The 23,172-nt window shown below is 41.4% G+C and overlaps 3 protein-coding genes and 1 pseudogene across 5 annotated transcripts in view; 1 reads left to right on the forward strand and 3 right to left on the reverse strand.

The window, feature by feature from the left end:
• LOC115141141 (D-ribitol-5-phosphate cytidylyltransferase-like) overlaps window positions 1-7,481 on the reverse strand; it is a 32,738-nt gene extending 25,257 nt beyond the window's left edge. For both annotated transcript variants that reach the window (XM_029679820.2, XM_029679821.2), the window contains exons 1-3: window positions 7,071-7,481; window positions 6,315-6,591; window positions 5,412-5,561 (exon numbers count right to left, since the gene is read on the reverse strand). In XM_029679820.2, coding sequence (XP_029535680.1) covers window positions 5,412-5,561; window positions 6,315-6,591; window positions 7,071-7,279 — 636 coding nt within the window. In that variant the 5' untranslated portion in view covers window positions 7,280-7,481. The remainder of the gene's footprint in view (window positions 1-5,411; window positions 5,562-6,314; window positions 6,592-7,070) is intronic.
• A 672-nt stretch (window positions 7,482-8,153) lies between these two features.
• On the reverse strand, window positions 8,154-11,418 carry LOC115142055 (sclerostin domain-containing protein 1-like). Of its 2 annotated transcripts, none has more exons than XM_029681532.2 (2): window positions 10,247-11,418; window positions 8,154-9,190 (listed from the first exon to the last, which is right to left on the reverse strand). In XM_029681532.2, exons 1-2 carry the CDS (start codon window positions 10,494-10,496, stop codon window positions 8,742-8,744), a joined length of 699 nt encoding a protein of 232 aa, XP_029537392.1. In that variant the 5' UTR covers window positions 10,497-11,418; the 3' UTR covers window positions 8,154-8,741. The 2 variants fall into 2 exon arrangements, with proteins under 2 accessions (XP_029537392.1, XP_029537393.1); XM_029681533.2 differs by lacking the exon at window positions 10,247-11,418 and adding an exon at window positions 9,566-9,732.
• A 1,109-nt stretch (window positions 11,419-12,527) lies between these two features.
• On the forward strand, window positions 12,528-14,717 carry LOC135575047 (leucine-rich repeat-containing protein 72-like; annotated as a pseudogene).
• A 566-nt stretch (window positions 14,718-15,283) lies between these two features.
• LOC115141142 (ankyrin repeat and MYND domain-containing protein 2-like) lies at window positions 15,284-22,477 on the reverse strand. The gene is made up of 10 exons (XM_029679822.2): window positions 22,245-22,477; window positions 21,766-21,830; window positions 21,245-21,383; window positions 21,019-21,117; window positions 18,812-18,972; window positions 18,242-18,456; window positions 17,796-17,931; window positions 16,711-16,839; window positions 16,396-16,525; window positions 15,284-16,147 (listed from the first exon to the last, which is right to left on the reverse strand). The coding sequence occupies exons 1-10, from the start codon at window positions 22,309-22,311 to the stop codon at window positions 15,993-15,995; spliced, it is 1,296 nt and encodes a 431-aa protein (XP_029535682.1). The 5' UTR covers window positions 22,312-22,477; the 3' UTR covers window positions 15,284-15,992.
• Window positions 22,478-23,172: the final 695 nt, after the last annotated feature.

The following is a 23,172-nucleotide window of genomic DNA, read 5'->3' on the forward strand; positions in this document are numbered from 1 at the left end:
GAACATGTGACATTTTGGCCTTACCCAAGCATAATGTTTCATTTGTAGGTGCTACAAAGAATAATGTGTTTCATTTGAAGCTTTACCGCTGGTTCTGTAATATGAGTAATAATTTGATTTGAATAATGATTTTCTTACATTAATGAATATTTAAACATGGAAACATGAATATAGAGAATATAACATTTTTGATTTGACAAATGTTTCAATATATTGTTGAACATAATATAATTAATTGTCATAGTAGGCAATGTAACCAATCACAACCATCCTTTTACTTGTATCATTGCACATCCTGCAAATCACCAGCAGAGGGCAACTGTTTTGAATCGATTTTCACATTCACTGTTTGTAATGCTGACAAATTGGATCATAACGCAAACAGTAGAAGAGATCCCAGTCTGGAACTTTGAAATGCCTGTGGAGTATATTATGTTCAGAAATATGAAAAATGTAGTGTTGGGGTAATGTGTTACAAAAGTATCGCATTACACTAATGCATTACTTGTATCAGTAATGGAGTAATATAACAAGTTACCGTGTTAAAATATTGTAATACTATAAGTTACTTTTTCAAGTAACGCATTCCAATACTGGCAAATTGGGCCACCTTGATTGGCAAAGTGGGACACTTAATTATTTATTGTAAAGGAGGATAATTGAGAGAGTAAATAATATATACATGAGTAAAAAATATATATTCGTGATAAACATAGGTATTTTTGTGGAACATTAATAATCCACACAAAATACTCTGCAATGTCAAAGTGGAAGAAATATTCTACCATTTGTAAAAGAAAAAGAAAAACACTAATATATCTTGATTAGATAAGTATTCTACACCCTGAGTCAACACATTTAGAATCCCCTTTGGCATTGATTACAGCTGTGAGTCTTTCTGCCTAAGTCTCTAAGAGCTTTCAACACCTGGGTTGTTCAACATTTGCCCATTATTCTTATCAAAATTCTTCAAGCTCTGTCAAATTGGTTGATGATCATTGCTAGACAACCATTTAAGTCTTGCCATATATTTTCAAGCAGATTTAAATCGAAAATGTAACTCGGCCACTCAAGAACATTTACTGTCTTCTTGGTAAGCAACTCCAGCGTAGCTTTTGGCCTTGTGTTTTAGGTTATTATCCTGCTGAAAGGTGAATTTATCTCCCAGTGTCTGGTGGAAAGCATACTGAACCAGGTTTTTGCCTGTGCTGAGCTCCATTCCGCTTCTCTTGTTTAACCTGAAAAACTCCTCAGTCCTTACAGATTACAAGCATACCCATAACATGATGCAGCCACCACTACACTTGAAAATATGGAAAAGTGGTACTCAGTAATGTGTGGTATTGGATTTGCCCCAAACATAACATGTTGTATTTCAGGATAAAAAGTTATTTGCTTTGGCACATTTTTGCAGTATTACTTGAGTGCCTTGTTGCAAATAGGATGCATGTTTTGTATTTGGTAGAGGCTTCCTCGTTTTCACTCTGTCAATTAGGTTAGTATTGTGGATTAACTACAATTATTATTATTATATGTTTTATGTATTTAACTAGGCAAGTCAGTTAAGAACAAATTCTTATTTACGATGACGGCCTACCAAAAAGCAAAAGTCCTCCCGTGGGGACAGTGGCTGGGATAAAACAAAAATATATACATAGGACAAAACACACATCACGACAAGAGAGACACCACAACACTACATAAAGAGAGAGACCTAAGACAACATAGCATGGCAACAACACATGACAACATGCGGAGTCAATCACCACCTTCCGGAGACACCTGAAACCCCACCTCTTTCAGGAATACCTAGGATAGGATAAAGTAATCCTTCTCACCCCCCTTGAAAGATTTAGATGCACTATTGTAAAGTGGCTGTTCCACTGGATGTCTTAAGGTGAACGCACCAATTTGTAAGTCGCTCTGGATAAGAGCGTCTGCTAAATGACTTAAATGTAAATGTAACATGGTAGCAACACAACATGGCAGCAGCACAACATGGTAGCGGCACAAAACAGGGTACAAACATTATTGGGTACAGACAACAGCACAAAGGCAAGAGGGTAGAGACAACAATACATCACGCAAAGCAGCCACAACTGTCAGTAAGAGTGTCCATGATCGAGTCTTTGAATGAAGAATGTTGTTGATCCATCCTCAGTTTTCTCCTATCACAGCCATTAAACTCTAACTGTTTTAAAGTAATCATTGGCCTCATGTTGAAATCCCAGAGTGGTTTCCTTCCTCTCCAGCAACTGAGCTAAAAGGATGCCTGTATCTGTGTAGTGACTGGGTGAATTGATACACCATCCACGGCGTAATTAATAACTTCACCATGCTCAAAGAGATATTCAATGTCTGCTTTTTGTCCTTCAATAGGTGCCCTTCTTTGCAAGGCATTGATGAACGTAATTTTGGTGTGAAAAGTTCAAATCAATCCCAGAACATCAGCAAATGACCTTGTGAAGGCGCTGGAGGAAACAGGTACAAAAGTATCTATATCCACAGTAAAACGAGCCCTATATCGACATAACCTGAAAGGCCACTCAGCAAGGAGGAAGCCACTGCTCCAAAACCACCATAAAAAAACAGACTACAGTTTGCAACTGCACATGGGGACAAAGACTGTACTTTTTTAGAGAAATGTCCTCTGGTCTGATGAAACAAAAATAGAACTGTTTGGCCATAATGTCCATCGTTATGTTTGGAGGAAAAAGGGGGAGGCTTGCAAGCCGAAGAACAACCGTGAAACATGGGGGTGGCAGCATCATGTTGTAGGGTTGCTTTGCTGCAGGAGGGACTGGTACACTTCACAAAATAGATGGCATCATGAGGTAGGAAAATGATGTGGATATATTGAAGCAACATCTCAAGACATCAGTCAGGAAGTTAAAGCTTCGTCGCAAATGGGTCTTCCAAATGAACAAGGACCCCAAGCATACTTCCAAAGTTGTGGCAAAATGGCTTAAGGACAACAAAGTCAAGGTATTGGAGTGGCCATCACAAAGCCCTGACCTCAATCCTATAGACAAATTGGGGGCAGAACTGAAGGCCTCCTTTGTAGGCAAGGAGGCCTACAAACCTGACTCAGTTACACTAGCTCTGTCAGGAAGAATGGGCAAAAATTCACCCAACTTATTGTGGGAAGCTTGTGGAAGGCTACCCGAAATGATTGACACAAGTTAAACCATTTAAAGGCAATGGTACCAAATACTAATTGTGTATATGTAAACTTCTGACCCACTGGGAATGTGATGAGGGAAATAAAAGCTGAAATAAATCATTCTCTCTACTATTATTCTGACATTTCCCATTCATAAAATAAAGTGGTGATCCTAACTGACCAAAGGCAGGGAATTTTTTACTAGGATTAAATGTCAGGAATTGTGAAAAACTGGGTTTAAATGTATTTGGCTAAAGTGTATGTAAACTTCCGACTTCAACTGTACTTCCTCACTAACACACAGGTATTGATTGTTGATTAGGATATCTATTAGAAAGCTTAAAAGTCACTTTTCTCTGTGTCCCATTTACCCATTACTCACCTTATATGGTATGGTTCCACTAAAAATGTGTGAAAGACATTTTTACTCATTATGATAAAACATAAATATAAAACATAAATATTTAATATGTTCCAACACAATTTCCATATAAACAATCGACATCTGACAAATGCAATTCAAAATGGAAAAGTGTATTTTATCACAACGAAATGATGTCTTGATAAATCTAACAGTACATAGCCTTTTTTAAATGTCTTTAATATGTAGGCTATGAAGTCACAACGAGGCCGACTTCAAATGCCGATATAACCCCGCATTCCAATAACCCCGCATTAACTGACCGCAGCGCAAATGCAAACTATGTCAGGTCAATCCTGCACATAATAATGCATTGAAATTAAAAGGCATATAATCAAAGGGATTACTTATGATCAAGGACCTACAGTATTTAAGTCTAATGAAATCGACCAAACAACGGCAAAAAGTACCAAAGGAAAATCTACACCTTCGCTCATCTGATAGGCCTACAGTGGAGCTTCGTGCTGAATGGACAGCATTTTTTAAAAAGCTGAGTAATAAGTAATTGATTGCTTTTCCAAGTAACGAATCCAAACACTGTTCATGTTTATATTTTTACATGTTCATTAATCATTGTAAGAAAATTGTTCTTGAAATCAAAATACTACTCATAGTGCAGAGCAAGCTGTAAAGCTTCATATAACACCAATGATTTGTAGCACTTTCAGGTGAATCACTATGGAATCTTAAAGGAGGCCTGGGTAAGGCCAAAATTCCAAATTTTCCAACTTCAATTAATTATTTTTGAAATATGCTTGAAAATAAAAAAGTAAAATATATGTCAACAAACCTTCCTCCAAAGGAACCTAATGATTAAATGTTGTGAAACAAAATATTGTTCTAGTTTTCGTGAGATATCAACCAAAGGTGAAATGATTTCCCTTATTTTTTCGCAAGTATTCTGGGACGTTGAAATCATCTCATGTGTGAATTTCAAAAAATTAAATCACAGACTGTTAGACCTGTAGTAACCACGTTACTTCAATGTTATTTTTACGTTACCTTTACCAAAGCCAAGAGGTATTTTTCTTTTGTTCGACAGAGTGATATGCTGCACAGTGCCAGAGTATATTAATGTGTCATTTCTTTCCCAGACATATTCACGCCGCAGTGAAAATGATGGCACCCACACCACAAACTCTTCAGCTTGAAACCCTGCAGCTTCCAGCACATCTGGTGAACAATGGACGACTGTAAAGACTGAGTGTGATGTATGAGAATCATAAAGTCTTTTGTCATCTAGTCGCATTGCTGGGGTTAATTATTTCTCAAGCATATATCTCTCTGCGGCGGTCATTTTGTGTGATTCGAGGGACCTTTTAAAGCAATTATTTGACATCGAGAGAGAACATTCAAAACCTGCAGGACATGACTAGTGATCGACATGGAAAAAGGTTTTGCAGACATCCAAGGTTCTCAATTTCCCTGACCAGAGGTGAAGAAACTTCACAAAAACATTATGTGAACATGATAACTAAATACTGTGCACGGCTAGGTTTGGACTTTGTTTCAAGGTGCATCCTTGGTGGCATATTTCTATTTAAGAAAATCATTCAATAGTTTGTTGTTTTATCAGTCACATCCCTAATTCAAATGTACACAGTAAACATAGTCATTTTTAACCAGGTCAAACAGACTGACCGGTGCACTCACGTTCTGTTTAATTGAAACAGAATGTGAGTTATCACGAGATCAGGCTGGGTTCACGGGAGTGTATTTTTTTACATAGCCCCAAAACCAGGCAACCAGTTTTTATTAACTAGACCTTGGGTAGACGACAAGTGATGTTTTGTGTACAAGAACTGCCTAGTGCCTAGAAGTACCTACCCTCTGATAAGCCTGGTAGATGACATCATAGATGAATCCCTGGGGCATCTCACTGGCTCTGTACATGGTTCTCTCCAGAGAATGGTCCAGATAGCCCTCCAATGTGGTAGCAATCACTGTGGAAACCAGAGGTCGGATAGCCCCAGCAGCCTGCAAAATAATGAATGGATCGGAATATGTCTTTCTTCCTTATGGCAAATACACACGTCAATCCAAAATGTATCAAATGGTTCCGATCCTATTGTGTCTTGAAGCTTAACACACTTGTTCTAACCATGGCTGGATAACAACAACAAATCCCAGCTAAACAACAGCTTGTGCACACAATGATTTTCCTGTACAATTGGAAGTTCTTCATAAGCAACATTCCTGAGATCGTATTTTCTTGTGATCATGACATGATTAAGGATGAAAATCCCCATTGTGCCAAGAACAAGTATGGTCAATGAGATAAGGGGGGGCAAAATGACTAGTAAATAGGATGAAAGCAAACATGTGTTATGTGTGTTACACATGTTATTAAATTCAAAATGAATCTCATGCTCTTCGGAGGAGACTGACATTTTATCATGATCGGGGATAATGGCAAGTTAATGAAGACCAGACTGCTGGCTTTGAGAGTTACACACACACACACACACACAATGTCAAAGAGCTCCTGCTCACACTTCTCACGTTTGTGACCAGCCTTCAACAATATCATGTCACAGCTACTAAAATATAAATCACCATCTAAACATATCAATGTCTTCCTTAGCGACTAATATCAGCCAATGTGCTTTTAATTTGTCATGGCTTACAGTAGGTATACATGGCTACAGTTGAGAGCAATGAATCGCTCCGTCTGAGCTCCACTGACTGTGTTGCGTTGGAAGAGATAGAGGACTTTGAATATGTACAAACCCCTTGTTCTTTGGCAGCCATTGTTATCTTGAGGAGGAAGTCCTCTTCCACAAAGGGCCGCACTGCATCATGGATGATGACCACCTTCGGTTTGACGCGGGCCGTACCACCCTCTCCCTCACTGAGGGCTCGGACCCCATTGAAGATAGATCTGTGGCGAGTAGATCCACCATGTACCACTAGGACATTTCTGTGGTGGAAGCGATGGATAATGTCCATCATCAAATCTAAGCTCTCCTTGGCAACCACCACAACGATGCTTTGGATCCATGGCACTCTGTCAAAGAAACAGTGTGTATAGTCATAAGTCAACAGCTTTCGCACTGTTTAGAACATATCATTCTTGTTGAGTATATTTCTTTCATTACCTGTTATATTACCATGCATAACACATTTGGTTTCAATTATTTGCATACATTATTTCAACAGAATTCCACAGTATGAAACAAAAATACCTGGCAGTATCAAGAACAAGTAGGGTATTTTGGACGTTGTTGAAAGTTGTAGAAAGACTCAAAAGTGTAATGTGTGACCTGATGGATTCATTAAAGATCTATTAAATGTAATGAGACATTACAAAACCATACATTTATTCAACGATAACATAAAAGAGCTTAAAACCCCAGTGAAATGGTTTGTTTACATGTGGCTACTCTCTTGCGCAGTGACAAGATTAAGGGGCAGGGCCATAAAACTACAGTATTCCAAACGGGACATATGTTTTTGCATGCAAACATTCGACACGTCAAGTGTTACCTCTCGAAAGTTTGAATTGTGTAGCTTATCAGAGGTCTATTGAGAAACGTGCAGAACTGTTTGGGTGTCAGTAGCCCGGTTCTTTCTCCACTGCCACCGGCTGGAAGAACCACAGCTACGGGGAAATCCACGCTGCAACGTCCCGCAATGTGTTTGTCTAACCGGGCTTCGCATGCTGAGAAATGTCCTGGTTCAACAGGCCTGTCCATGTCGCGCGTATTCTTTTACGTGCTTCAGGGCAATTGAGTGATGTGAAGTTAAAACGGACTAACATCTGAGGTCACGAATACGTCCTATCGGTATCCCCATATACAGTTTCATTCATTCCTTTTTGGGCGGAGTCGCGTAGACCAGTGATTGATTCGATTTGTATCCTGCTACAGTGTAGCCACAGTGCTGCACATGCGCGCTGTCGAGGAAGCCCCATACCAGCTCTACGTCACTGATGTTATCTGTGGGGTCTTTGCTGATGTCCCAAGATTTTAATATCCCCTATCATATGTATTTGTGACAATTTTGCTAATCCTGCAATGCTTTCATGCCTTTTTAATTTTGACTGCTTGATGCAATTTTGCATACATTTAGCAGATGCTCTTATCCAGAGCAATTAGGGTTAAGTGTCAAGGGCACAGTGACAGATTTTTCACCTAGTCAGCTCAGGGTTTCGAACCAGCAACATTTCAGTTACTGGCCCAACTCAATTCACCGCCAGGCTACCTGTTATATTAATTGATTTATTCAAGCTTGCTTGATCTGGTGCAGAAGTATAACTAGTCTGAGATAATTGTATGTGTAGGTTTATACTATATGGGATGACTTGACCTACATGCTTCAACACTGAAATACCATCTAATGGTCCATAGAACAATTGGGGGTAGGCCTACATAGTTGTAGGTGGTTGACATGCGCTGCCACCCAAGTTATGATTCAAACTAAATTACTATGTGTAAGTAGCCTACCACAGAACATGGATTTACATCAATGAAATAAGAACTTGAAAACAGCCCTTAGGACATAAAATAATTGCAGGGGGCAAAAAGTGGCAAATTAGATCTCTAATGTAAGAATCAACATACAATAATGTGAAATTTGTTTTAACATTTATTATTTTTTTCAAATGAAAATATGAGCAATGACAACTTCTTGCTAAATGTGTGTGATGCAGGTTAAAAAGGTTTATCAAATGAATAGCAATACAACATATATATTACATCATATACATCTTATAGAAAACGTTTATACATATGTTACCATACTTCAGAGGACATGTGATATCATACTATATATGTACACATATTTACATTGTGTATTTGTGGTGCTTTTGTGATGGGGAAACCCCTTTTCATGCAGAGCTTACTTTTTACATTATATTGGCTGTAAAACTGTGTTTGTATAATGGAGTGAAGAGCAGGTTTACATTGTCATACAAGAACTTGAATGATGCGAATTATCTTAAAGTTCCAGAAAGTTCTATTGGTCATGATGACCCCATTTAGGTTCATTTCATCTTATTAGCTAATGATTCAATGGTGCTCATTGGTCCTCAAATAGCAAGCAACCAATGCCATTCGCTTTTACAAAGTCACTTTCAGTGGTCCTCCTCACAACAAGCCAGTCCCAATAAAGAGATAATCCAAGACCACAGTCACTGAGGCATTCTGCAGTCCTGCCTTAGGGCTCTGCTTCATGCCAATTCACGTTTAGCTTGATCTTCCCTAGCCTCCTTTTGGCTTTGGCTTTGTGCTTGTGGAGATGCTGGGGCTGAGGCAAGGCAGGCTCCTCAAACTTCATATGGCTCGACTCGTTGTGTTGCCGGGAGTACCTCTTACACTTGCACGAGGTGACCACGGTGATTTTATACGTTCTTGTGCTGCCGTCCTGGCACTGCAGCTGGATGCGTTGGGTGCGCGTCTTGTCGTTGACGCAGCGCCAGTCCTGACTGTTCCTCCGGCTCCAGAACTTTCTGCCGTAGCCGCCGCCGATCCAGTTGGGAAGCATCTGAGCGGGGAGGCACTCGCCAGCACATACTAGCTCCTTTATGGGGTTGATACTTGTGCATTGGCCATCAGAGATGTACTTGGTGGACCTCAGCTCTCTACAGCCAACTTGGCTTCTCTGATCTGTTAGAGAGAGAAACAGAAAAACGATGAGAATCAAACTACTTTGAAAATCTAGTGAAGATTAAAATGTCCTTTTGTGGCCCCAAACTATTTGGTTTCACTTTAAATTCTACTGCAGCAAACAAAGGCTTTTCGATCAGAAAACTTTACAAACACAGCTGTCTATTTGGTTAATTTGGAGGTTTTTGGCACAGACTATAAGCCTATACCGATTACTGGCTTGTAGAGAGGAAATGGTGCATTGCTCTTGCATGAGAGGAAGGGCTTTAGTGTTCTGAGCTATGTCAATGGACCTGGCTTTGGACCTGGCTTTCCTATAGGATTATCAGCGGGCAACCAGCACTGTTCTGCTCCAGGCTACAGCTCCTCACTCACCCTGTAATCCAAGCCAGGGCACCATTCACAGACTGCCATACACCTCTGTGACAATGTGCCCCCTTCTCTATGACAGAGTTTGATGAATGAAGAGAGGAGAGGCTCCCTTTCTCTTCTTCATACTTGGGGTCCTTAGAGAGCTCAAGTCAAAGAGCGCCAGAATCACAGACTTCCTGTGTAAAGGAACACACCTCCATTCAGTGGCGCTGACACACGATCACTCCCCAAACACTAGCCTGGCTGCCCTGGGTGACTCATCTCTACTGCCCTGCTTGGACTGCTGCCAGGTGTGTGTGTGTGTGTGTGTATTGAAGATCATAGTGCCAAGCTTTGCCTGGTCTCACTCAGTGGGGACATCTGATACTGTCACTACTTAGCTGCTGATCATATCCATGCCTATTGTAATATATATATATATAGATATATATAGCTGGTTGAAGTTTTAGCAGTTATATTTTTTTACATTAAGACTGTAGTATATTATAATTTATCATTTAGAGAACCCAATCTCAACCTAATTGTAGAAGCCTCTATAAACCTGCTTGTGCTGGAATAAATATGTCTATGCACTTGTCTTGACGTTTTAAAAAACGTTTACAAAGTTAAATCCAAGGAAAATAGTTAAAAACCTTAAAGCACAACTTTGCATTGTTTTGAGAAAGAAAACTGAACAATACTCACCAACTCTATCGTTCCCAGCAGTATTTCCCGCGCCTCTCCCGCCGTTTCTTGCCCGATTTAAAGAGACATTGCTCGGGGCATCCTGCACAGGAGTACCCACGTGCGAGTATAGGATCTCCGTAGCATCATTCTTGAACGCCTGGCAACTCCTCACAAGAATACAAAACAAGAATAGCAGGTGGCACGACTTGCATGCGCTCAAGTGCATATTGCTTCTGGGGATGTAGGGAATAAGCAGATCCCGTGTCATGTAAATTGATTCTGTGCCTCTGATGTCTGCGGCAGAGATACTACGTTCTGAGCTTGTTTTTATATAGGCCTGTCCGAGTCTTGTTTTGGCAACCGCTCAGGTGCACATCATGGGGTCTCTTGACTGAAGGCTGGGCGTAACTGGATAACCACGCCCATTTGTCTGTGCGCTACACAGCCAGTGCCTGTACAACATCTGGAGTGATCCTGTTCCTGTCTCTCCAATTGATGGGATTTAGAGCTATTGCGTCATTTTTGTTTCTTCAGATCGCAATCTATTCATCACATTTAATCTATTCAAAATATTAGAAGAGCCTCCACTTTTGGTCTCTGCAATAATGTGTTCTTCTGTTAAATGTTATTTTTTATATTCCCTCATTTAATCATCGTCCATGTTCTGACATGCAGTCTCATCTACTCTCTTAATTCAAAAATGAAAGCGGATATGGTCTGTGTAATTTGCTTTCGGTCTCTGTCGTTCTCTTCCTCTCGATCTCTCAATCCCCTGTCATTTTTACACCTAATGATTGGAGTGCCTAGACTAACTGGAGTCTTTCTGTGTGTGCCACTCATGGCAAGGAGAGATATAATTACTTCTGTGGGAGCATTCACTTCAGCCTTGTCTTCCAGATTTGAAAAGAAGTGTCACACATAGACACTAATTGTTGCTCATGTGAAGGAAATCTGATACACTTTCGTTCAGTGTCATTATCATATGAACCTTAAATGTAGGGGCCTCCTTCCTCCTGTGTAGAATACCATAAAGCATTGAAAGCAAATCATATGTACTGTATCTTGTGATATAATATCTGCCTGAATACATGTAAAGGTGAAGCCATAATATATTTGTATACTATTGTTGGTTTTGTAACTGATGGCCTTGTCTCTTTTTACTTACATACAAGGCATATTTCACTAAATAGGTATTTCACCTACCTCACTTCCGACCACAAAATAAAGACAATACCACCATTTTATCCCAGGAGACTAGTAATACATGGATGGCTTTCCCATCTACTGTCCTTTAGGTGATGGGGTGAATGATGCAGAAGTTCGTACGATATGCCACTGTCATGTTTCTCCCATCTAAAGGAGCAGAAAGCTGAGACAGCACCGTCTGTATGTGTCCAGACCATGGAGACGGTGACGTATAGGAGTAGATCAGGTGACAGAATCCTGTGGGAAGTAAAGGGACAGGCACACAATCCCACACACACACACACACACACACACAGTGAGTTATTAACATGTCAGGAGTGTGTGTATTAGCAGGAAGGACCCTCATGTGGTAATAGGAGGGGGGACAGGGGGGACTAGAGAGGGACAAAAGGAATGCATAACATGGGAACAAAGCCAATAAATAAAAGTTCATGGGTGCGTAGAATTCACTATGAATCCCCAAGGAAGCCCAGTCTATAAATGCAGACAATGGATTTGTGTCTTATTCTAGACAGAGCTGTTCTCGGGTTGCCTTTAACCACCAGATTCAAGGTACTGATTTCATTTTCCCAATTGTGTAGTATTATTGATATGAATTATTATGTCAAAATTGTGAAATATCCCAATGAACTGTGAATAATAGAATTGTGAACTTGAGCCACAGTTCAATAACAGGCCCACGATAATGTAATGAAATAAATGCATGCGATATAGGGAAAACCTATGTCATTCTGAACCTTTGTCACCCTTCAGTCAATACACTGGGTAGAGATAGTATGCCATCTGCTGACCAGTTGTTGCCATTGTTGAAGGAATTGAATTGCAGCGTGATTAATAATGTCATATCATGAATGTTATCATTTAGCCTCACATAACAAAATATATATATTATTGCTTCCTGTACCCCCCAAAAAAACAAATAGCATGGGAATAAATACATTTCTGAAACCTGTGCAATCTGAGGATGAACAAGAGAATAGTTTTCTTTGATTGTTATGATTCAAAATGAAAACAGGGGTTTCCTGGTTGCAGGTAGACCTACTGTAGTAGGGCGGTTGGTCAGGTTTGGTTTGTCCTTCACAGGATGATAGACATGGAGGTGTGTCTGAATTACTATACTTCATTTATCTTACCTAAAAGATTGGTCAAATATTTTGAAGATGTAATGATATTTAGAATTGTACTGCATATTCTTACAGAACATTGATGATGCTCTCCAGAAGTATGGAATCAGGAGGGGCATTGATGTCTGTCAACTTTACCTTGCCAAATAGTAGTCTTATCATAACTTCTAGCTATAGAATCTATAACTTGAGAATGTCAAATGAGGCCCTATTCATTGCAAGACTGTGGCTGTGATGTGACCTGTCAATTATAATTTGTTTGAAATATCAATCATGTCAGTATATGCCAGTAATATGTTACATAAAATGTTTTTTTTGCAAATGAACTAAATCATATTATACTTGCCAATATTCCAGACTTGTCAAGGTTCTCCATGCTGAGATACTTATGGCTGAATAACAACAAGATACTGTAGCCAACATCACAAACAGATGATACTGTATACAGTCATATTAAATGTGGGAATGTGTGACACTCAAACACTAGGCATATCATGTCAGAATAGCCAAGAAAGGAAAATTATAATTTCCCCATATCCACTTCATAATGTTCTGTAAATGTTTCAAATGAATGAACTATTCTACCATTCCCTCAACTGTTGCATGACATAACCTTATCTCCAAAACAATAAAATATCTATTTCAGGTCAATATTACAATCTTTATTTTCCTAAGCATATGCTATAACATTGCATGTTCTCTGTGTGAGTTTGTCTTGTTGTGGATCTATGTTTTCCATACCCAAGAGCAACATACCTATCCTGTCTTTATAGCCTGTTCCCAGATGTTTGTGCTCTTGCGAAGTCCATTGCTGTCATTGTCAAGCCAAGTTCGGCATGACAATTTCACATGGAGTTGTTAAGAGAGCAGAAACAGGCTAGCACTCAGGCTACTGTCTTTACTGTATGTTTTCCATCCTTTGGCACCCTGGGACACCTAACCTGTCATTGGGTTCTTCTTCTGCACAAACACCAGATGAAGAGGCTGGAGGACTGCGTGGCTGAGCTGAGGAACTTGCAGCATCTCTACACTGTCAGTGAGTGAATGGGGGTTCCACTGATCCTGTACAGTCCAAGGCCCTCACATTTGACATGGTTATATGAGGAAGATCGGACCAGTGGAGGCTGGTGGGTGGAGGTATAAGAAGACGTGAAAATTTTAATGGTTGGAATGGAACAAATGGAACAGAGTCAAATGTGGTTTCCATATGTTTGATACTATTCCATTAATTCCATTCCAGCCATTACAATGAACCCGTCCTCTTTTATCTCCCCCCACCAGCCTCCTTTGGATTTGATACAGTATTGTAGATGAAAGCTTTTGCAGCTTTTTTCCTGAATCGCTACTCACAACAGACCGGATATTGTCAATATGTGTTCCATAACTTGCCGTCAGTGCAGTTATTGGATAGAAGAGGTATGTCAACAAATATTGAAATCATATTCCAAAAATTGGAAAATAAGCAACTTACTAGAGAAACTGTTTACAACACATTGCTGTGTCAAGTCTGGGATGCTTGTTGAACCTAAAGTGATGCCAGGTTGACAGAGGTGAAGCAGGAGAGGAACAGTTCATTACAGCCGTTTAGTATAGAACGCCATTGTGTCCCCCAGTCACTGGCATTTGGCAGGTGGGCAGAGACTTCTGCCAGTAGAGACTGGCATCTATGGGGAGGGATGACACCTTGCTCAAGGTAAAACATAGTACTGTACCAAAGGAGACGAGCATTCACCTTATATTGCAATTCACCAGGTTTTTGAATATATGGACTTGAAAATTGAGATAATATGCAGTCAATTTGATAATTTTCATCTGACTTACAGGTCACTATGGCTCAAGACAACATTTAAAGTAAGTCACAAATAAGGGATATGGGTGACTATCTCATGATACAGATTCTACAATGTTACAATTGAATGTATGACTCCTAAAGTATTGAATATTTTCAATGTATATTTATATGTGCTTCTCTGTGATGCTTATCTCTGCCGAGGAGCCCATTGGATGAGACGGCAGATCCCAGTGTGCGCAGGGCTATGCAGAGATCCATCATGCAGTTCTCCACTGTGGACTAGAAGACCATTTCCGCCGCCTAACAAAGAAAGCTAGGGGAATGGAACCAGCCAGGGGCCAACATCCTCACTGTCATGTTCAGCTAACTGCTCCAGCAACACGAGGGGTGAATCTCAATTGTATTTAAAAGATTCTTCATGTCCTCTCCTCTAATGCATTTTGAGAAGAAGTCAAGGAGAGAATATCCCAGGGGAGGAACCTCAGATCTTCTGCTCCACTATGCTTTGAGAAGAGGAGGAGGACGTGAGGAAATACAATTGATATTCTCACCTGAAGGTCATACAACTGTGGTGTGATGCTGTATGAGCCTGTAGAGGGAGCTCTAGCTGAATTAAACCTGTCAAATGGATCACAGTTTCCTCATTACTACCACACTACAAACAGACACCCCAGTTCAATCTTACACAGTACAGGATGAACTTGAGGAAGAACTCTGGGAGTCAGAATCCTCACTGGTCTACGTTAAGCACCTTTCCCATGTGAGTGGAGTCTTAGCCTGATCCCAGATCTGTTTGTGCCATCATGTCAACGCAGTGTCATACGAAACAGTGTTTGGCATGTCAAGGAGTGGCAAGAGATTGGCATGATCATTGATACAAACAGACTGATACCCAGGCGAGTCTACTCTGTCATACGATCAAAAGCACATAGAGACAGTACTGTGGTGTTTATTCTGTTGTAGTACAATCAGACATTTGACATCTTTGAAACATCAGTATTCAACAAAACAGCAACATTGTTAGAGGGATTTGCCAAGTTGATTTTTCAGGAGGCTATAGTCACTTCAAAATAATGTTGTTCTTGGCCAATTCAAGCCACTTTCCTGTATGTTTGGAAACAATGTCCTTTATCTATTAACTAGGGAAATGACTAGACACAGAATTATTCGTTTTATAAGGACATGAACAAATAGAATAGCAATTAAATCTACTACTACTTCTTTACATCACACTCCCTGAAGCCCTTTCCATTATTCTTGAACAAAAACCATCGACATAATTATATTAGTCTACATAGACATTTAACATTGAATGATGAAAAAAAACATTATATATAAAAAAAAAATTAAAAGCATAGACACTCGTGACCCTAACCCTTCTTCCATCGTGTGCAATAAGGTTGCGTTGCTTTGATGGAAAACAATGTCAGATCATCAATAAATAAGGGATCCTTTCCCATGGGTTTAGGCCTTAAGCTTGTGTGAAACTCCTGCTTTACTCCATCCCCAGGTTAACTGTTGGGCCTTACACGGCAGGCCTCCCTTCAACCTTCTAGGACAACAGTGTAGACCTGGAGTAGGGGAGACAGCAGGGTGTATAGGCATTGTGCACCTGTGTGGGACGTCACTTACAGGCCCCCCTTCAGTTCTCTGTGTCTGGAGTGGTGGAGACAGGGCTGGGGGGAGGGGGGTCTGCTTGGTTGTCAGAGGGGGACGGGGAAGATGGAGAGTCTTCATTGGGTCCCACTGAGAGGTCCTGCATGGAGCCTGTCGCCGACTCTACCACCTGGCTCTGCTCTGAGAAACACATAAGGAGCTCACTGTTAGCATGATGCCTGTAACACAACGCAATGGAAAGACTATTCAAGCTAACTACCACGTTTGAAGCGGAGGCGTCCTATTCAAAACCAAGAATCCTTTCGTAAACAATGTACAGTAGGTGTTTAATGTAATCCATGGTCACTTAAAATTACAATGAGACATATACACATTAATAAACAAGAGGTGACATGAAAATGTACAGCCCAAGAATATTTCTCCAATACCTTTCCTCTGTCGCTCCATCAGCTTGGCTGACTCTGCCTCGTGCTTTTCTCTCTGCTCCTGAAGCTGCTTGCAGACCTTCTTATGGGTGAACCAGTGCATTTTCTGGCAGGCTGGGGCACAGTATATCACCTATTGGAACACAAAAGCGTCGGACGTGTTGGTGGAAGAATAGAGGCCCATGCGTCGGATGCAAGGATACATAATGACAGATTGACCATTGCTATTGCAGGTCTATGAATGAGGACAGTGGATATATGAATATAGCATTTGATTGTATTGATATAAGATACCGTAGAAATGCGCATTGTGCCTACCATTTTACAGATGGAGCATCTCTTCTCTGCTCCCTTCTCCCCACAGGTGGTACAGAACTCTGCGTCCATGAAGCCCACCTGTCCTGTTATAGCCTGGGTCAAAACTGAGATGGCTGTCGGATCGTTACCCTGACCAGGACAGAAAGGGGAAATGGGAGAGAAAATTCTAAATATATGTAACGTATGTGAAACGGCTAGCTTAGTTAGTGGTGGTGCGCGCTAAATAGCGTTTCAATCGGTGACGTCACTTGCTCTGAGACCTTGAAGTAGTGGTTCCCCTTGCTCTGCAAGGGCCGCGGCTTTTGTGGAGCAATGGGTAACGATGCTTTGTGGGTGACTGTTGTTGATGTGTGCAGAGGGTCCCTGGTTCGCGCCAGGGTATGGGCGAGGGGACGGTCTAAAGTTATACTGTTACATTGGTGCCGTGACCCGGATCACTGGTTACTGCGGAAAAGGAGGAGGTCAAAAGGGGGGTGAGTGTAATGGATGTGAAACAGCTAGCTTAGTTAGCGGTGGTGCGCGCTAAATAGCGTTTCAATCGGTGACGTCACTTGCTCTGAGACCTTGAAGTAGTGGTTCCCCTTGCTCTGCAAGGGCCGCGGCTTTTGTGGAGCAATGGGTAACGATGCTTCGTGGGTGACTGTTGTTGATGTGTGCAGAGGGTCCCTGGTTCGCACGCGGGTATGGGCGAGGGGACGGTCTATAGTTATACTGTTCCATATACACAAGATGTACAGTACAAACAATTGAAAATGACAATAAGGGTCAAAGATTAAGCCTAGTCATAAACTAAGAAAGCTATTTTAAAATGGGAATTCCTCATTGAGCATGCTTTTTAGTCCATGACTAAGCTTAATCATTGTCCGGGAAACCGGGCCTAACAGTATAAAAGCTTAAAAAGGTTATTAAGCCCACAACAGGAAACGATTACGAGTGGCGCTTCACTCAAACTGACGTTGCAAAATGAGTCATCACTAAATACACAGACATCACACGAGATAGAGAGAATGTAAAAGCCCTTTGTGACAACTACTAATGGAAAAGGGGCTTCATAAATCAATTTGATTGATGACTGATGAACTCACGATCTCCACGGGAGCGATACCTCGGACCAGCTGCTGCAGCAGTGTGGCGTCGCGGTAGGGGAACTTGCGGATGCACTCTCTGATGAACTTCTCCTGGAACAGCGGAAAGCCGTCACTGTCCCGTCCCTTCAACAAGCTGCATGGGGACAGCAATGACGTCTGGGGTTATATACATTGCAATACAGTATATATAACAATCAAAAAGATTTAGTATGTCAGAGTGTTTCTACACATCATCAGTGCAGCCAGATATGCATTTCATACCAATTTCTTCCTCATCTTTCCAACTTTTTCCATTGACATCCTCTGTCCGTCCAGTTTAATAAACAAATAAATAGTAATAACAGTGTCCAGGAAACCGGCCTCATATGTATTCACATGTTCATATGTGTATACTCTATGCATGTCCGGGAAACCAGCCCATACAGTCCAAAACCCTCGCCCACCTCTTGATGAGTCCTTCCAGCTTGTCGTCGTGCTCCTTGAGGAAGGAGGCACACTTCTGCAGCACACAGCTAATGTAGTGCATCTTCATGGCCAGCACCTCGTTCATGTCCTGCTGCTTCACACACTTCTCACAGATCAGCTCCATCACCCGCCGGCACTTCTCCAGGGCACCTGCCTCGGCCAGCACCGGGTTCTCCTTCACCAGAAGCACCATCTGGGAGAGACAAAGAGAGAAGGGGGGGTGGTGTCTCATACACTATAAAGGATGACATAACAGCTCCCTGTGTAGGATGCATTGCCAACTGCCACATAAACCACTATTCCCCAAAAATATATGCTTTATAAAAGGTGACATAACACCCAGATAGGGTTATATTGGTGGTCTTTGTGTCTTATCATTTACAGTTCTCCCATAGAAAAGATCTGCTTTCTTTTTTTGCCTGATATCCTTGCTGGTCTTGAGCGGTCCGGTGTACACATTGCTTTGACCAAATATGCATCACTTAATATCTCACTCCAAAACCACTATTCCATAATGTGGCCCAGAGACAGCAGTGATGGTATTTTACCTTGACGGGGTTGAGGTTGGTGCTCATGATGATCTTGTGGAGGGGCCCTGCCAGTTTGGGGGGCAGCTTGGGCTCCTTCTCCAGCCCCTGGCGTTTGGTGTAATACTCCAGCTTGGCCCGCGAGAAGAAGTTGTTGATCACCGTCACACAGTCGTGCTGCCCTGGGGAGAGGGAGAGGAGATACACCTGGGTGAGAAACAAGTACCGAAGTCTCACTGTGACAGAGGTTGCATTCATAAGGCTCCAAACAGAATGTGCCCTAATGAACACAATCAGAATAAAGGGGGGCAATGCCAATACAGAGTCATTCTAGTTTATTCTACGTCACAGACATCAAACACATTTCCATCGGTGTCCGTATGTGGCAGGGTCTACAGTCAATCACGGATTACAAAAAGAAAACCGCGGACACCGACGTCTTGCTCCCAGACAAACGAAACAACTTCTTTGCTCGCTTTGAGGACAATACAGTGCCACTGACACGGCACACAACAAAAACCTGCGAGTTCTCATTCACCGCAGCCAACGTGACGAAAACATTTAAACGTGTTAACCCTCGCAAGGCTGCCGGCCCAGACGGCATCCCTAGCCGCGTCCTCAGAGCATGCGCAGACCAGCTGGCTGGTGTGTTTACAGACATATTCAATCAATCTCTATCCCAGTCTGCTGTTCCCACATGCTTCAAGAGGGCCACCATTGTTTCTGTTCCCAAGAAAGATGGGGTAACTGAGCTAAACAACTATTAGCACTCACTTCCGTCATCATGAAGTGTTTTGAGAGACTAGTCAAGGATCATATCCCTTCCACCCTACCTGACACCCTAGACCGACTCCAATTTGCTTACCCACCCAAATAGGTCCACAGACAACGCAATCACACTGCACTAACCCATCTGGACAAGAGGAATACCTATGTAAGAATGCTTTTCATTGATTACAGCTCAGCGTTTAACACCATAGTACCATAGTACCCTGGGTCTCAACCCCGCCCTGTGCAACTGGGTCCTGGACTTTCTGACGGGCCGCCCCCCGCTGATCCTCAACACTGGGGCCCCACAAGGGTGCGTTCTCAGCCCTCTCCTGTACTCCCTGTTCACCCATGACTGCGTGGCCATGCATGCCTCCAACTCAATCAACAAGTTTGCAGATGATACAACAGTGGTAGGCTTGATTACTAACAATGACGAGACGGCCTATAGGGAGGAGGTGAGTGAGACGCCTCGGAGTGTGGTGTCAGGAAAATAACCTCACACTCAACGTCAACAAAAACAAAGGAGATGATCGTGGACTTCAGGAAACAGCAGAGGGAGCACCCCCCTATCCACATCGACAGGACAGTAGTGGAGAAGGTGGAAAGTTCTAAGTTCCTCGGCGTACACATCACGGACAAACTGAAATGGTCCATCCACACAGACACCGTGGTGAAGAATGCGCAACAGTGCTTCTTCAACCTCAGGAGGATGAAGAAATTTGACTTGTCACCAAAAACACTCAAACTTTTACAGATGCATAATCGAGAGCATCACCGCCTGGTACGACAACTGTAAGGCTCTCCAGAGGGTAGTGAGGTCTGCACAACGCATTGCCGGGGGCAAACTACCTGCCCTCCAGCACACCTACACCACCCGATGTCACAGGAAGGCCATAAAGATCATCAAGGACAACAACCACCCGAGCCACTGCCTGTTCACCCCGCTATCATCCAGAAGGCGAGGTCAGTACAGGTGCATCAAAGCTAAGACCGAGAGACTGAAAAACAGCTTCTATCTCAAGGCCATCAGACTGTTAAACAGCCATCACTAACATTGAGTGGCTGCTGCCAACATACTGACTCAAATCTCTATCTACTTTAATAATAAAAAATTGGATGTAATAAATGTATCACTAGTCACTTTAAACAATGCCACTTTATATCATGTTTACATACATATGAGATGAGTAATGTAGGGTATCTACTGTATCTTGCCTATGCCGCACGGCCATTGCTCATACATATATTTACATGTACATATTCTTATTCATTCCTTTACACTTGTGTGTATAAGGTAGTTGTTGTGAAATTGTTAAAATTACTAGATATTACTGCACGGTCGGAACTAGAAGCACAAGCATTTCGCTACTCTCGCATTAACATCTGCTAACCATGTGTATGTGACCAATAAAATGTGATTTGATTTTTATTATGTGTGAAATCCTTACTGTACATACCGACAAACGCAGCCATCTGAGATGCTGTTCGCCCGACGGAGTTGACCACATCGGTCTCCGCTCCTGCATCTAACATCATCCAGGTGATATCAGTCTTACCTATATGGCAAGGCGGGGAGAAAAGAGTTAACGCACACAGTCAAATCAACGAATTCACCATGGTGCACCCTGATCTACACAGGGATATCCTTTCTCAGCGATACAAACTTTGAGAAAATGTGTCTACCTGATAGCCCAGCGAACATCAGTGCCGTGTAGCCATGCTCGTGTTCATTACAGTTCACATCTGCCCCGTGTTGCAGTAGCAGCTTGCACATGTCCGCCTTGCCCTTGTATGCAGCGTGCATGAGGGGAGTCATCCCATTCTGAGGAGGAGAAACAGAACTGTCAGTAGTGTATGTTGTAAATATAGGCATCATTTAAGTAGCTTATTACAGACCATTTATGCTGAATTAAATCTACGCAGAGATATTTTCCATTGTACATACAACATTGTAGAATGCACAATACAGGACAATGAGATTACAGAAAATAGCCTTTGCTAAACTGTGGAGTGCCTGTACTGCACTGCCTGCCTCTTGAGGAGAAGACATAGGCAATGTTAACAAACAAAAAGAGACATGCTGCCTGTCATTTCCTTTACTGTCCAGTTTGCTGACAAATTATGAAGAGCATAAATCAATAACTTAAAAACTAATGTTATAATAGAATATCGTTGAAAAAAATCGAACCCATTTCTGCCTTTACCTCATCCAAACAGTTGACTCTGACATCCTTGCAACCCAATAATCTTGAGGCTTCTTGAACATTTCCTGAGAAAAAGCATCAATGCATTGAAAGCCATGAACAATGCCTCAAGCTAACCAAGGCTTGAAACAACCAACAGTTGTCTTGTCTAGAAAACTGTTTCAGCAATTTCATGAACTGGCTAGCTAGCTAACATAACCTCTAGTACAGTACTAACGTTATCAGAGTTATAACTATCTGTAGTATTAGCTTGGCTAGCTAGCTACAGTAGTTAGCAAGTTTCCTTCCAATGCAACTTGCTGGATTGAGCGATCAAGTTAGCCATATAGCCACTATCATTAGAAACATAATTTAACCCATTACATTACGTACTCGCTAAATGAAAAATGGTACAGCAATCTCAGATATATTATCTAGACTACAGTAACAAGCTTATTGTCTAGCTAGCTAGCATTAGCATTAAAGTAAGTAAGCTTTACCTGCAGCAATAACTACGAATAATTCCCTCTCGGTGGAAGATAGATCTCCCTTCTTCGGAGCTGACATCTTGGCTAGAATTGGGTGTAAAAAAATAAAAATAATCAGTGAATGAAATAAGACAAATATGGATAATTGTGAGTGACACTAAATTATAGACTATCACGACGTTTGGTTTTCATTCTGAAGCTTGCGAGTCTTGCTAGCTGGCTGTTGGGGTTAAACTAGTGGTCAGACTGTACCACGTTCTACAGTACAGGGGTGGGCATTGAAATTCATATTAACTCATTCAAATGTTTCTCTTCCGTTGAAGACATTAACACAGAAAGTAAATAATATGCACAGATATTATTGCAGTATACAAAATTGCAACACCTTAATTATTTAACATAATACGAACTGCTTTCAAAGCCCATTCTCCCCCCCTTTTCAACATTTGTTAGCAATTCCACAGAAGTTTAGACAGTTAATTATTGATATGTTTAAGCGTTTAGAGACTGTACACATTTGATACATTGTTTCTCTAGCCGTCGGTGTTCTTCAATATGTTTTAGTGGGGTATAATTCATCACATTTGTCCATAAGCACTAGCACACTTTCATAACTTGAATAATAAATATTGTGTTTTATTGAAAAGCAAGTGTTGTTTATCAATGTCCAAATTAAAAGATAAAGGTTAGAGATACATTAGTGTCATAACCAGTCATTATATGCTCCCATTGTTTCAAAAGTCATTTTCCTCATCACTGTAGGTTAAACCCCTACAAAAAAAATTGCAGTTTTGAAACTGCAGTAAAAGTGCAGTAACTGCAGTCCACCGTCGTATTTTGAAGCAGTAATTGCAGAATAACTAGTTGAACTGCAGTTATACTGCACTCTAACTGCAGTTACACTGCAAAATTATTGCAGTAAAGTTTTTGGATGCAGTAT

The sequence above is a fragment of the Oncorhynchus nerka genome, linkage group LG14 (genome assembly GCF_034236695.1).
Source record: "Oncorhynchus nerka isolate Pitt River linkage group LG14, Oner_Uvic_2.0, whole genome shotgun sequence".
NCBI lineage: Eukaryota > Metazoa > Chordata > Actinopteri > Salmoniformes > Salmonidae > Oncorhynchus > Oncorhynchus nerka.

What these genes read in the sequence shown, in the direction of transcription:
- LOC115142055 (XM_029681532.2), bottom strand. Translation starts at nt 10,496, where the DNA reads ATGACACGGGATCTGCTTATTCCCTACATCCCCAGAAGCAATATGCAC. An exon ending in TGCTGGGAACGATAGAGTTG is followed by an intron (nt 9,191 to 10,246) that starts GTGAGTATTGTT and finishes TCTCTCTAACAG; the next exon opens with ATCAGAGAAGCCAAGTTGGC.
- LOC115141142 (XM_029679822.2), bottom strand. Translation starts at nt 22,311, where the DNA reads ATGTCAGCTCCGAAGAAGGGAGATCTATCTTCCACCGAGAGGGAATTA. An exon ending in TCAGATGGCTGCGTTTGTCG is followed by an intron (nt 18,973 to 21,018) that starts GTATGTACAGTA and finishes CCCTCTCCCCAG; the next exon opens with GGCAGCACGACTGTGTGACG. An exon ending in CTGGAAGGACTCATCAAGAG is followed by an intron (nt 17,932 to 18,241) that starts GTGGGCGAGGGT and finishes GTCCCCATGCAG; the next exon opens with CTTGTTGAAGGGACGGGACA.